Raw genomic sequence first — 15,756 nt, 5'->3', positions numbered from 1 at the left:
CTCTGTTTGTTTTTTTGTCTATAACCTTTCCTCCCTTTACTCATTTTTTTGGCCATTTTCACTATTCTTTCTGCCAGTTTTCGGGTATTTGCTTTTTACCATTGTTGGTAACCCTTCAACTGTTGTCTTTCATAGCTACCTTTTTGGAGTAGTTACTTAATCACTATTGTTGTATTTCTGTTTTTCTATGTCTTTTTCCATATCTGTTATCTCTAAAAAAAAGTTATCTTAAAAAAAAAAAAAAATTTTTCTTGTGTACCTCCTTAACATGGCTGAAAAGTCAACAAAATTTAAGAAGTGCACTTCCTGTGGGCATAAGATACTCAATTCTGATGCCTACAGGGAGTGCTTTTATTGTTTGGGCCCAAGTCACTTGGATTCTCCGTGTCACATCTGTGCAGGGTTGAATTCCAGAGCTATCAGTGATCAGCACAAGTTGGTTTTAATGGTACTGCTTCCAGCTTCGGCTCCTTTCTCTTCTGCTTCTGTTTCAGGGACTCAAACCCCCACCAAAAAGTCAAAATCATCTTCAGAACCCATAGAACACAAGAAATGCTCACCTGCCCCCAGTCTTCCAAATCTACTCTGGCATTTGAGCTGCCTCCTAAACTTCTTAAGTGTGTATTTCTGACATCTTCTGATCTGTCGTTAGCAGTCTCCTTAAGTCCCCTTGACCCTGGAGCCCTCACTTCTCTCCGAAGCTGATTTCACCACAGTGGCAATTACCCTTTTTGTAAGAAACTCCAAAGAAGTTGTCCTCGTCCACCTTATCTTCTATCAGGTCCTCCTTAAGTCTCTCCAAAGCAGACATGTATAGGATGATGAGGACATTTCTCAGAGCTTAGATCCAGATGGAGGTCCTACAGTCTCCATCTCTCATCAGATCCCTGAACTCTCAACCTGTTTTCCATCCCACTGTTTCTCCTGCTCTGAGCCATTCAGTAATATTGGAGTTGTCAGATCCAAGAACCTGAGAATCAAAGCACTGGAGCTGAAGGTAGCTTCTGCTTTGACTCCATCTGTGTTTTTGGACCCATTAGGCGCCGGCCCCCCCTTGAGCAGGATGAGTCTCGGAGCCAGAGAATTGGCACCTAGGTCTTTGGGGATTCTTTTGACTCTGGTAATCTCAGAGCCTCGGCGCTGGACAGCTCGTGTCTGACTCCTCCCTCGGAGTGGAGATCCAGGCAGAGTTGGAGCTTGACAGCATCAGCAGTTATGGCTCCGGTGACGTTGGGTATAGCTTCTCCCAGTCCCTCTGCCTTCAAGGTGATGGAGAGAGTGTTCGCCATCCGAGAACTCTTTCAACTCTTACTTCTTCGGATCTAGCTTCTGATCCTCATCTGCTTATTCCACAGGGACAACCGGCCTGTATGAGTTTCCAGCCAGTTCCAGTACAGGAACTTCCTGTTTTTTCTGATACCTGTCCAGATTATCCCACTGAAGAGGTTCCTCAGAAGAGAGTGTATAAGAGGAGGGATTTATATTCCCCCAGGAATTTCTAGCCAAAGGTACCAATTTTGATGAAGGGGAAGTTTCCCCCAAATCACCACCAGAAGACGTCTCCTTCGGAAACATTCTAGAGATCCTTTGCAAGAAAGGTAGTAGGTCCTCTGAACCCCCCTTTCAGGAGGAGTCAGTGTTCCAAGAAGCATTCATGTCCAGCCCATCTATGTCTTGGGTTACCTCGCAGATGACCTTGTAGCTTTTGTCTCCTGCCGGGCCTGGAAGGAGTCAGATATTGTAGAACCAGTCCCCTGTCACCTGGACAAGATTCAAGCTCCACCCAAAGACAGGCTTTTTTGGATTAAGGAAATCCCTGTTGATGCTATGGTTGTTGCAGCAGCTGCAAAACAGGAGCTGGCTGAACAGAGCTCCTTCGTCTTCCTAATAGAGTCAAGGGCATTGGACAAGTTTGGAAAGTGCATTTATGCTTCAGCAACCGTTGCTTTACAGTCGCTTAATTATTTGGCATGCTTTACTAGACTACAGAGGGACTTGATTAAGGACCTCTCTAATGTTACCCCTGGCACCATGTAGGCAGAGGAACAGAAGTTTTTTTTCCTTGCAATTGGCCACCCTTCAATTTATATCTAATGCGTCCATGAGGTTTACCTCTCATGCAGCTGAAGCTTCCTCATGGGCCTCGGGTTCAGGCATAGCCATCAGGTGACATGCTTGGATGCACTTGTGTGACTTTGCAGAGCCCTTTAAGTCTTCTTTCATCAATTCTACTTTTGATGGATGTTCTTTGTTTCAGCCCACTGTTAAAGACACACTTTCCCATAGTGATTAAGACTGAAAGACTGTGTCTGTCTTAGTAATCTATATGTCTACCCAGCAGAGATCCTTTTCTATGAATCAGCATTGTGGTAAAAGGATCTGCTTCCGAAAATCACAAAGATCTTTTCAGGACTCACAAGGAGAGATTTCTTCTGGGGCAGAGAGGGAAATTCCAATGGAAGAAGCCATCCCTGCAGCAGAGGAAGTCTACAAAACCAAGGGTTCTGAGATTCCTTTTCAGATAGGCCCTTTCAGTGCTCCTGAAGGGCTGTCCAACTGTTTTTCTCTGGAGGCAGTTGGGGGGGGGGGGTGATTTTCTTTGCACCCAAACACACCAGGGCAGCCATCACAAAAGATTCTTGGGTGCAAAAGATCATATCCATAGGATATTTCAGTATCATTTTACAAATTCCTCCACTCAAATGAAAACATCTCCCTGATGTTCCACCCAATTAGAGGGAGTTAGTAGCTCTAGAGGTTCAAAAGCTGCTAGACAAAAAGAGTCATCCAAGAGGTCCCTTCAGACCAAAGAGGATCCGGAGTTTACTTTAGGTTTTATTTAGCGCCAAAGAAAACAAGGAACCCAAGGCCAAGTTTGAATCTCAGTTATGTAAATCAGTTTGTAAAGAACACGAAGTTCTGGATGGTCATGGTTCAGTCCATACTGCTACTTCTGCAGAAGGACGACTGGATGTGCTCCTTAGATTTCCAAGATGCGTACTGTCACATCAGGGTGAACAGCTCTCTGACATATTTGCACTTTTAGCTGGGGGCCAGTCATTACAGTGCAGAGCCCTGGCCTTTTGGCACACCACAGCCTCCAGGGTGTTCATCAAATGTATGTAGGTGGTAGAAGCTCTTTCCAGACTGCTTGGATTCAGTGTTTCCTTATCTGGATGACTGGCTCCTCACCACCCCAACAAGGCTTCTCCTTGAAAAAGCCAGGAATTACTTCATTTGAGTCAGCTCCTGGGGATCACATTCTTACCAAGTCCCATCTTCAGCCAGTTCAAGTCTTGGAGTTTACTGAAGATCGTCTGGACAGAGTCAGAGTCAGTCAGTTGGCCTTTCTATCACAAAGCAGAGTACATACCTTGAAATTGCCTGTCAGTCAGATTTTATCACACCCTTCTCCTCCAGCAAAATGTGTTCTTTAAGCCTTAGGATCTATGTCTGCAGCAATTACCCTGCTATACCCAATGCTTGTCTTCACATGCAGATTCTCCAGTGAACTGTAGCAGTACAATGGTTGATTAACAACCTTTGAACCATCCTATAAAACTTTCTCAGGTCTGCAGGGACTCCCTACTTTGGTGGATTCAGTCCATTTAAGTTTGTCAGGGATGTCCTTTTATCTTTCTTCCCTCAAAGGCCACTTTGACCGTGGACACCTCCCAGTTGGTTTGGAGGGGCATTTCTTGGGACTGTTCAAGGTCTGTGGTCCCCAGAAGAGACCAGTTTGCATATAAATGTCTTGGAGATGAGAACGGTCCTTTTAGCATTGCAGGCATTTCAGAATTCTCTTCCTCTAGGGACATTTGCTATGGGGACAGACAGTATGTCAGTGGTATGGTACATCAACAAACTGGGGGAGCTGGATCCTTCCCCCTTTGCCGAGAAGCAGTGAGAATCTGGCAGCAGACAGTCACCTCCAACCACTTTCTTATACCAATGCATGTACCTGGGAAATCCAGTGTTCTAGCCAACAAGCTCAGCATGACTATTCTGAAACCTCATGAGTGGTCTGTCAACCATACAGTGGTGGAAAAGATTTTTCGCCAATGAGGTCAACCCTGTTGCAATCTCTTTGCCTGTCCCATCAACAACAAGTGCAGCAGGTGTATTGCCCTAATTTCCCCTGAAGGGGGTATCACCGAGAGATGCCATACTCCACATTTGGCCCTCAGGTCTCCTGTATGGTTACCCTCCCTTACCTCTAATCCCCAAATTTCTTTAGAAAGCCCTCTGGTTAAAGAGCAAGGTTAGCCTTATTGCCCCTTTTTGGCCTAGGCAAATTTGGTTCCCCTTCCTGTGGTCTCACCTATTTTCCCCTTGGACACTGGACCCCAGTCCAGATCTGGTATCTCATTCCTTAGGGATGGCTCACCCAGATGTTCCAAGCCATAAGTTGACCGCATGGTTTCTCCAATTTCAGTGACAGCAAAACATTCCAGGTTTTCTTCACCAGTTCGCCAAATTTTTATTTTCATCCCAGAAACCTTTGACAAGGAAAATATACAAGAGTTAAGTGGAAAAGATTCTCCTGTTGGGCACAGCAGAGAGAATTAGACCCTTTTACTGCTCCCATTCCTGTTGTTTTAGATTTTCTTGCTTTGATTTTTTAGGGAGGTGATAGTTTTTCTATCATCAAAGTTCAGCTAGCAGCCATCTCTAATTATCACACTGGAGATAATGCTTCTCTTCTAGTTTCATCCAGACTATGTAAAGCATTTCTTAAAGGTACTTTTTTGCTTAAACCTCCGATTAAAGATCCTGCTCCACCTTAGGATCTTTCAGTTATGTTGCAAAGCTTGGTTTAGTGTCCCTTTGAGCCTTCAGCCAAGCCTGATCTCAGATTTCTCTCTTGGAAGATGCTCTTTCTTGTGACTTTTACTTCAGCTTGGTGAGTTTCTGCACTCCAAGCACTCTCTTCAAAACCTTCTTATTTGAGTTTCCATAAAGATAGATACCTTACTTATCCATCTTTCTACCAAAAATCGCATCCAGAACAAGCATCAACCAAGTTATCAATTTGCCAGTCTTCTTTCCAAACTTTTCCAGTAAAGGGGAAAACATGCTTCACCTTTTGGATGTACATAGACAGCTTTGGATGTACATAGACAGCTTTGTTTTATCTTTATAGAATGAAGGATTTCAGAAAAACTGACCATTTGTTTCATTTTCCCATAACAAATTGGGAAAACTAGTATGCAAAGTCACCTTAGCTAAGTAGATAACAGATTGCTTTTCCTGTGTTTACTTTTTAAGAGGTTTACCTTTGACAAGACCTCCAAAAGCTCACTCTACTAGATCAATGGCTACATCATCTGCTTTCTGGGCCAGATCTTCTGTCGATGATGTTTAGGCTGCAGCCACCTGGTCCAGTGCTCATAATTCTTTTGCTCATTACAAGTTGGATATCATCTTCAAAAATAGGGCTGCCTTTGGTTCTGCGGTACCCTGGAACATCTTTCCATGAGGGCCACCCAAGGTTATCGTAGCTGGGGACTGTGTCCCAGTCGTTGAAGAATGAATGAAAATGACAACATAATATATAAAAGTTATGTACTCACCATAACTATGCATCTGTGTTGTTCCTTTTCATTATTATTCAACTTCCACCCCCTTCCCCCTCTTCTTTTTCTTTGTGAGTGACCTGATAACGTTTTTGGAACCACTGTTCCTGTTGAGCCCACAGCAGACTCTATATGAGGTAATACAGCAGTAAGGGGAATTATTGATATAGACTCAGATCCAAGAGTCTGGAAGAAAAGTGGCTGAGTCGGATCTGAGACGCATTCATTGAAGAAGAATGAAAATGAACAACACAGATGCATAGTTGTGGTGAGTACATAACTTTTATATAGTACAAAGTTGAGAAACCTGGAGGCTGTTACCTGTGGACATGGAGAGCAAGATACAATCAGTAAAAATGTGTTGGTCCCTAGTTTTATACACAGGTCAGGCATATATCAAGCAGAGGAGAAGCTGTGGATAGTAGTTAATACAGAGTTTAAGGATTTTATGTGGGAAGGGAAGAGGGCAGAAATCAATTGGGATAAGTTGATCCTTCCAGTAGAGCAAGGTGGTCTAAGATTACATAGTTAAGGTCCTTATACATAACACAAGGAGAAAGGTACAATTAAAAGTGGAAGGAAATGGTGATGAAGCGGGAAGAAGCAGATCCTTAAGGAGAGTAACAACAGTCATACAGAATATTTTATTCATAAAGTAACAGAAATGTAAAATGTACTAAGACGTAAGCCAGAACAGGGATGGAGAAAGGAGGTGCTGCTGATAGGAATGACTGCAATTAGGGGCACAGAGAACTGGGGATAGGGGACTGAGATTTACTGGAGGAAGCTAGAAAAGGAACCAGGGTATTGGGAAGAAATAGAGAGGGAAAGGAAATAAGGTAATCCATTACTGTTGGATTTACTGCACATCAGCAGGTCAAATAGTATCAGAAATACTTGATCTAGGGATTTTAAACCTCTTCTTCAACATCAACAGAATGGTTTGGTGGGACAGGTGTATCTCGCAGAGAATACCACTGCTGTGAAACAAACTCCCCATCCGCATGAAACAAACTTCATCCTTTTCTAGATTCAAGCACAACTTAGAGCTATGGTTGGGAAACAGAAGATTTACCTCAAAGCTGCCCCCTGTATTAATAATGGACAGAGGCAGCTCGTAAACATTATCCAATACATAAATCTCCTTGAATTATCTATGGTATGATTCCAGTTATTCTCATCAGGGGTAATATATAATTACTGACCATGGGATTGGTAACGCCGATCTGTAACCATATGTAATAGATTATTTCAAGCAAAAAAAGGGAAATTGGCTAGGCTTAAAATGGCACTCAAGGGCATCTAGCCTAGTACCTACCCGTGAACGTGATAGAATGGGATGAACCTGATAGAATGGGAAGAGGCTAAGAATACATTTGGACTGCAGGCTAGGCATTGCCTTCTGTATCGGGGATTGATGACGGAGTACATGCATAGAGAAAGGGATTGGGAAATTCTGAGTGAAAGATCTGCAGTATTTGAGTTTTTAGTTGAATCTAGAACAGAAGCTGCTGTAAAAAAGAGATAATTAGTAGGGCATATAGAATATTGCACAGTAACTATAGGAATCAGTCAAAGGAGGTCAGAAAAGATTGTAAAGAGCAATTAGATAAGCAATTCACAAAGAAATAATGGGAGGACATATGTATGAATCCCAAATATGCAACAAAGTCTAGCAGATAGAAGATTAAGGATTTTTTCTTGGAAGTATTTGCATAGGTACTTTTTTTTTTTTTTTTTTTTACCCCAAGCAGACACCATAGAATTTTTCCTCAGGTAGATGGCAAATTTTGGAGGTATGGTTGGGGAAGAAAGTACTAGCTGAGAGCATATGTTTTGGGAGTGTAATGAGTTGGCAGACTTCTAAATTCCCTGCAGAGTGCTCTGTCAGGAGTACTGGGCAAACAAATGGGTGTAACTAAGGATTTTGTTTTTTTTTTTTTGTTTTTTGTTTTTTTTTTTTTGAGCTGGGAGAAAGGATCTGAATTGCCTAGATATAGTAAGGCCCTATTAAGTTTAATTTGGTGGCTGCCAAAAAAGCAGTTACTAAAAAATGGAGGTCAAAGTCTAAACCAACCGTACTTGAAATAGTGAACACTGTAACAAAGATAAGAGAACAGGAAGTGGGATCTTTTGAAAAGGGTACAAGCAAATTACATAGAACAAAATGAAAAATTTTGGAAACAGTACTTGCAGAAAATGTTTTAGAGGAGGAATGAGGTTTATGAAGAATTGAACAGTTTATGTAATGTTGGATTGATTATACTGAATAGAATAATGTACGTGATGTATAATGTTTGTAAATGTGAACTTGTTAATATGTTTTGTTTAGTTTTTTGTAAAGGTAAGTTTGCCTGCATTATGAGCAATAATTCAGTAAAGGTGTTAAAAACATTTAGAAGCTTAAGATGGGAGGAGAGGAGATAAAATGGTGATGCATATTCAGCCAATAATAAAGTCTGCAGGAACAGGTGGTATTCCTGTGGAAGTTGTGGAGGAAAAAAGTGATAAAAATCTGGAAGGTTTTGTTTAATGGAATTTTAAATGGGGATTGGGGTGTCTGCATCTTGGGACAAAGCTGTGGTTGGCTGTATTACCCAAAAAGGTTAAAGACCCTTTATACTTGGCTTCACGTATACCAGTTTAAATTTAAAACTATGATTATAATGGATTTATGTCTGTACTGGCTAAGAGAATGGCACAGGTGTTGCCTACTTTTGTAGATAGGGATCAGTATGGGTTTGTGGAGAGGAGGCAAACAGTTAAAAACTTAAAGCAGTGATGAAACAGAGGTAAGCAGAGTATAAGAAAATGTTGCTGCGTTTTGTTTTTTTTTTTTTGGTCTTGAGGCAGATAAGATATTCAGTACAGTCAGCTGTTTTTTTGAGAGTGGTAGGTGGGTAGCATTTATATTCTCTGATAGAATAGTGGGGTTAATTAGGGGGATATATGAAGGGTTGGAGGTAAGAATCAAAGTGGTAGGCTTGCTCCCCAACAAGCTATGTTTGAACAGAAGAACCTAGAAGGAGTGCCCTCTTTCCCTTTATTAAATTTATTGTTGTAGCTCCAAAAGGCTGTGCATCCTTGCGAATAATCTCTTTCAGTTTAAATTATTTTCACTTACACTTATTTTGTTTTGGTAATTAAGTGGTGTAGTTGTGTTACTTGATGTGAACATTGTTGTCATTTCTTGTTGCAGTTGCAGAAAGCTGTGGGTTCTGATATTACAAAAGTAGACCTTGTTCCTGCTTTCCAGAATCTCATGAAGGACTGTGAAGCTGAAGTTCGTGCAGCTGCTTCACAGAAGGTTAAAGGTAAGAAAACTGCATTAAAAAATACCCAGTCAAATTACTGACGTTAATGGTTTTAGTCTATCCATTACTGTAGTGGGCCACAGTCAGCAGTCGATCAACATCTTCAGGACTTTCCTAGGCTATAAAACTCTTCCCCTAGCTCAAATAATGCAACACACTTCTCCTCGTCTCCAAATTTTGATCTGCCACTTTATTGATAGTACTGAGTTTTAAAGACATGCAGGTAGGTGCGTGTGCCTTCTGTGAAGGTTGGGTGCCAGGCTGGCAACTTGACACCGTAAAAACTCCACTGCCAATCAGTCTGTGGACTGGGGATCCTCTGTTGTAATGTGACCCCTAACTGGAAAAGCCAAAAGACATTGCTATTGATAGCATTGATTAGCATTTCAGGACTCACTTGGTAGTGATTTTTGGTGGTGTTAGGTTTCTTCATTTACTTCATCTGAAGACAAACAATTTGTCCATTCTTTCAGATCTTTCCTTTTTGAAAATTTTGAATTTCAGTTTAGCTGGAATTGATAACTAATTTATTAGTTAGTTCCTTCTTGGTTGCAGTCAGATCAACATTTTGAGTCATAGTATTGGTGATTTATTTTCTAGCATTAAGAGTGTTAATGTTGCTTTTGGCAGCTGTGATATTTGTTAAAGTTAACCTCTTACTGGTGCTTCAGATTTTGTGCTTTTGGTTGGTTGAAGTTTTTTTTGCTGAATTATTCCATTTTTGTGACTGTGTGAATGAGAAAAAGGCTTCAGCTGTAAAAGTACAGCAAATCTGGGCTCAACATTCCCCCTCAAGGCACACATGCTGCTGCTTCGTGTAATATCTAGAGGTTACTTGTGACAACTTCATGTCAATTTGTCTCATTTCTAGAGGAGAATGTGTTTAGAGAAGGGCCAAGTGCTGCCATTTGAACAGTATCCTGACAAACTACTGTTGTGTCTTTCGGCTTTTCCCGGTTAGGGGTCGCCACAGTGGAACTCCGGTCTGCTAATGATTGGCAGTAGATTTTTATGTGCCAAGTTGCCAGCCCTGACACACAACCTTCAATGAAGGTACGCCCATTCACGCATGTCTCCCCACAGAAGACGCTCTAGCTGAGAATCAAATGGGACAACGTCTTACTGTGAGGCGACAACACTACCGCAGCAAACTGTCATGGACTAAATTACCAGGTAGATAGGGTTTAAATTCTTACACTGCCAACCATGTGATGCTAGATATGTGAAGGAAAGGGGCTGCAGTCCTTGAATCCACCACACTGCCCTCATATATGTCTGATGGCTACCAGAGAGATGGTCTCTTGAGTCACAGCATTAGCACCCAACATGTTAAAGTAGAAAAGATGCCCACAAATCCGATTCACTTCCAAAACATTAAAAGCAATCTGGCCTCAAAAGCATGTAGATGTGCACTGCTGCCCTGGGTATAGGCTTTCCCACATCTGTGTCCAGACTAGGACTACGCACTGACAACTTAATGAGCTGAGTCTTTGGCCATTCAAGGCCTTTTTCTCAACACCTCCTCTGTGAATGTCAATGGGTTTCCTGCCTTTTACCCATGGTAACACCCTCTCAAATTATTACTTACTCATACCTACCTCCCAGGGAAAGCTGCTGGTAGAATTCTCCAATTCCCACAACTTTATGCCCTTATAGATTGGGTTAGAGACTCACCAGCCACCATGCCACTCTTGATCGATATTCAGGTAATAGTAATAAAGGGTAGTGTACACATGCTAGTTAGAGGCATCTTACCAGCAGCTTGAAAACCTTCTGTAGTAGATAATACCCCGCCCCCCCCCCCAAGTAATAATTACATAAGATTTTGTGGCTGATATTTACTTAAAAGAACAAATAAATAAATCTTAAAAAAATTAAGTTTTAATACTGGTAGTTTACATAAAGGTTCATAGGAGTTACTAGGCTAATGGCCCTAGAACCCTTACAAGCTTAGGCATGTTTAACCTGAGTTGCCTGAATTGTCAGTGGTTAGGTGAGTGAAGGTCACAGAGGTAAGGATAAATGGTAGTTAATACCGACTCCTTCTGTCTAGGAGGGACATGGACACCACCCCAGGAGTGAATTTGCAGTCACCTATCCATTGATCTGTTTTGCAACTGAAGAGTGTCAGGAAGGGGGTCTGTTTCACATAAATTGGAAGCAAGTTCCAGAGAAGTGTCAGTCCCTGGGAGATGTGTCTATCTGTCCAGCATGACCTGTTCATGTCAGAGGCTAGGGTAAGATTCTTGGAGCAAGTGACCCTCCTGCAGTGTGATTTACGAATGTGTAGCATTTCCATCAGGACCAGGTCAGAGACTGCCCTGTAAGCAAGGCACAGGTCACCCGTTAGCAACCTATAAAAGTCAGAATACAGTGACAGGGCTGTCAGTCTTTCTGTGTAAGACTTGTTGTGTGTACCCTGTAATTTCTTGGTGAGAAACCTCTTTAGTCTCTCCAGTTGTTGCAGGTGCCTGGTGAGGTACATGCAAAAAGGAACATTGTACTCAGTAATTGGTCTGATGAGGGCCAGGTGTAATGGAATTATAACATCCTTAGATCTAGATGAGATGCCTTTACTTGTAAGATGTGCCACATAGAAGGATTTCCTTACTACTGTGGATACTTGGTGGTCAAAGTTCAAGTTCGGATTGCTATCAACCTGAGTACCCAGAAGTGAAGTCACCCACCTTGACAGTATGTGTCACTTTGGTAAGCCAGTTGGCTAAACATCTGGTAATGTAGGGGTTAATTCACATTTGGGAAAGTTTCTCTGTAATACCTGAGTGGGGGATTGTGTCAAATGCTTTGGCTAGGTCAAAATAGGCAGTATGCATTGTATTTCACTTTTCCAGGGCTTATACATTTCCACAGTGAACAGAAAATAATTCCACGTGTAGTACACTTACTAAATGAATTTATTAACTCTGTCTCGGAGCGTACTGAAACATGGCCAAATAAGTTGCCAGAATGTTTGTATAGGCAAGTTGCAAGACAGTAACTTGTATATACATCTATTCCACACACTGTTTAGTTCAAGACAGACTATGTACACACGCTCAATGTTAATCATGTTGCACTGTTGCAGTAATAACATTTTGGGATATCCTGCAGTGGAAGCCCTTGGCCAGCCGAAATATCAGAGATTTGATTTCCTCATCCTAGCCTGGCAGATGCCCTCTCCATCCAGCATCAGGATGTCTGGGTAGAAGTATTGTCAGCTGGTGCCATTTTCCAAGTTTGTTCTTCCTGTTTCACTACATTACATTTGGGTAATTTGCTGGCAGGTTGCTCTCAGTTGGCCTGATTAACAAAGTCTTGGGTCCTGCGTCGGTTGCTGTCCCTTTTTCCATGGCGTCAGGGTGTAAAACATGCAGCCAACGCCATTACATCAGTCTTTCTTGCTGCGCGGTGCCCAAAGCAGAAGCAGTTCGCAAGTGCCCGTCAGCTGACTCCTGAAATTTTCATTTTCGAGTTTCAGAACCGAAGTCTTCAACTAAAAGCTAAGTACCCCGTTGGGGAAACTTTTTCTTGCTCCTTACCGATGTCAGTAAAAGTAAATAATTGCTTTACTTGTGGGAAGCAAATACCTCATAAGGATTTTCATTTGTACTGTATTCCTTGCCTAGGCCCTGACTACAATGTGCCTTGCTGTCGGTTTTGTGCTAAATTTAATCAAAGCACAATTAAACGTTGGTATATTTTTGCATCTAAATATATTGGCTCAAGATTTAACTATCCAGAAATGTCGTTGGTTAGCAATCCGACTACCGGAATACCTAAAAAGCGCAAAGAAAAAGACAGAGACAGACCGTCGAGGTCCAAAACCGACTACGCTTCTCCTAAGCCAATTGCCGGTACTCAGTGAGGCGCATTCGCAGCCCCAGATACCCGCTACTTCTGATTCTCAGGCCTGTACTGAGACCCATTTGGAGTCCGTTATGCCGCGAGATGCTTCAATTATGGAACCCACGGATGTCTCTACCTTAGATGGGTCTAGAGCCGCTGTGCAGGCACCGGCTTCTGAGGGTGTTTTCAGGCCTACAGATTTGTATAGTAGACCGACGCCATCTTCAAAACTAAGGCCAAAATCTAAATCTATGTCTAAAAACACGACGCCTAGGCCACATGTGCAGGCGCCTACGCCTAAAAAACAAATAATCAACATGGCTGAAGATTTAATTACTCTGATCAGGGGTAGCCAACCCCCTCCTACTAAGCGGCCTAGGCAAGACATTGATTATGAATCTTCTGTACAGGATTCTATTTTTTCTGACTCTTCTAATGAACAGGATTTGTCTATTCCTACTTATGAGGACTCTGATGCAGAGGATTCCATCCCTTCTGCCTCTCCCCCTGAGGATTTTTCTTTTGGGGAAACTTTACATGCCTTAAGGGAACATTTCCATTGGGAAAGTCAGGATTTCTCTGAATCTAAAAAGAGACTTAGGGATTTTCTTCTACTTCCTCAGCATAGGCCTTTGGCTATACCTCGTGTTGTAGACATTGTTGATGTATTTTCAGAATCTAGTATGACTCCTGATTCTCTGCCTCCGGTTCCTTGTAAGCTAGACAGATACTACAGGGTTCCTGACTCCCACAAATTCCTTTTCAAAAACCCTATTGCTGATCCTGAAACCATTTCCCAGGGTCCTAAGGGCATTAAGGCCTCTACTGCCAAAAATCCTACCCCTTCTGATAGAGACTCCAGGGCGCTGGATAGATGGGGTAAGAAGATTTACAGGTCTGCAACCTTGACAATCAGGGCTTTAAACTGTCAATTTCATATGCTTAAATATTGGCAGCATATCATGGGACTACTTAAACAGAAAATTATGTTAATCTCTGACTGTGTGGAAAATAAAGAGTTGCAGGATTTTTTGCATTCAGCTGAACAAGTTGGAAAACATACTTTGCAATGTGGTTTTGATTCCTTGGAGGCCTCTTGCAGGGCTGCTGTAACTGGATCTGTGCTAAGAAGGCATGCTTGGCTCAAAGAGCAAACTCTGCCTGACCATGTTACAGCAAAATTGTTGGATGCTCCCTTACAACAGGGCCGTCTCTTTGGTAATAAGGCTGAAGAAGTGTTAAAAAAGATGGAAGATAAAGCTAAATCTATGCAAACTGTGAAAGATTTCTTACAAGTGCAACCTCCAAGATTTAGTAGGCACTGGCCTACTAAGAACTGGTCCATTCCAGTCCCCTCGAGAGCCGCTCAAGTCAAATCAATACATTCCAAAGGCTCCAGGTTTCAGTCACAAGGAACTTTAGGTTTCTATTCCAGACTTTTCCTGGTACCCAGAAAAGACAAATCATGGCGTCCAATTCTGGACTTATCCACTCTAAACACATTTCTGGGCATTCCAAAATTCAAGATGCTGACTCTTCATCATTTACTACCTATGCTAGGCAAAGATGCCTGATTGGTAACTCTAGACTTGAAATAGGCTTACCTGCATATCCCAATCAGGGAATCTTGCAGAAGATACCTCAGCTTCAAAGCAGGCTACTTGCATTACCAGTTCTTTGCACTGCCCTTTGGCTTATCTACTACACTCAGGGTCTTCACAAAGTGCCTGGCACCGGTAATTGCATTTTGCAGGCAAAGAAATATTCAAATATATCCATATTTGGACGATTGTCTAATTCAGGCAGAAAACAAGGACATTCTTCTAAAGCATCTGGCGTTTGTAAAAAAGGGTTCTAACTTGTCTAGGGTACACCATAAACGAAAAGAAATCACAACTGGTACCCTCTCAAAAAATTACATTCCTGGGTGCAAGCTTGAATACAACTGCCCAGATGACTTACCTTCGCCAGAAAAGCAAATTCAATTGATGACTTACTTCAAACAGGTGGCCACAAAAACCCAGCTATCTACAAGACAAATTCTGCAGGCCTTGGGGTTCATGGCCTCCTGCATTCTTCTAATTCCATATGCAAGACTGCATATGAGGAAACTTCAGTGGTACTTAAAAAGTTTATGGAGTCAACATTGTCACAGCCTGGAAACAATGATTCCTATTATACCTTGCTTGCAACTAGAGTTCCTATGGTGGGCAGAGGCTTGCCACCAAAACAAGGGACTGCCATTCACTCCACCCCCTGCTGCCCAAACCCTAACAACAGACACATCAGACTATGCTTGGGAGGCTCATCTGGCAGGGAAGTGCATTCAGGGCAAATGGAGCCCAAATCAAATGCACCTACTACATAGCAGTCAGAAAGAGATGCTAGCTGTACAGAATGCTCTGACAGCCTTCAAGGACTACCTTCATCCAGGACAACTAATGATAAAGACAGACACAGTTATGTGGTACATAAACAAGCAGGGGGGTACACATTCCTACCCCCTTTGCAGACTAGCCATGGCATTGTGGAACACAGCTTTGACTTATCAGATACAACTACAAGCTCAATTCCTGCCAGGAAAGCTAAATACTCTGGCAGACGAACTAAGCAGAAATCTTATGGACCCACACGAATGGAAATTGGAACCACAAGTTTTCAACATGTTGGCACGCAAATGGGGGAACCCAGACATAGATCTTTTTGCCTCAGCCCAGAACTATCAGTTGGAAAAATTCTGCACAAGAATTAATCACAAAAAAAGCTTGGAAAGTGGATTTTCTATCATTCACCTGGAAAACCTATCAGTCTATGCCTTTCCCCCTCTGCCTCTGCTCTCCAAAGTTCTACTAAAAGTCAAACAGGACAAACCAAAAATGATTCGGATTGCTCCAGACTGGCCTCGCCAACACTGGTACCCACTCCTGCGCAGTGTGTCACACCTTCCTCCATGGCACCTTCCTCAGACACCTCACCTACTCTCTCAGCACAACTACCAAATTCTGCACACTCAGCTCCAA

General features: G+C 42.3%; 1 protein-coding gene across 1 annotated transcript in view; it reads left to right on the top strand.

The window, feature by feature from the left end:
* Nucleotides 1-15,756, top strand: part of PPP2R1A (protein phosphatase 2 scaffold subunit Aalpha) — a 2,558,186-nt gene that overhangs the window by 1,080,541 nt on the left and 1,461,889 nt on the right. The window contains exon 7 of the mRNA XM_044079364.1: nucleotides 8,776-8,890. Coding sequence (XP_043935299.1) covers nucleotides 8,776-8,890 — 115 coding nt within the window. The remainder of the gene's footprint in view (nucleotides 1-8,775; nucleotides 8,891-15,756) is intronic.

The sequence above is a fragment of the Protopterus annectens genome, chromosome 8.part0 (assembly GCF_019279795.1).
Source record: "Protopterus annectens isolate FY-2018-M chromosome 8.part0, PAN1.0, whole genome shotgun sequence".
Classification (NCBI taxonomy): domain Eukaryota; kingdom Metazoa; phylum Chordata; order Ceratodontiformes; family Protopteridae; genus Protopterus; species Protopterus annectens.
Note: the sequence above shows the minus strand (reverse complement) of the source record. Positions and strands in the feature narration are given on the sequence as shown.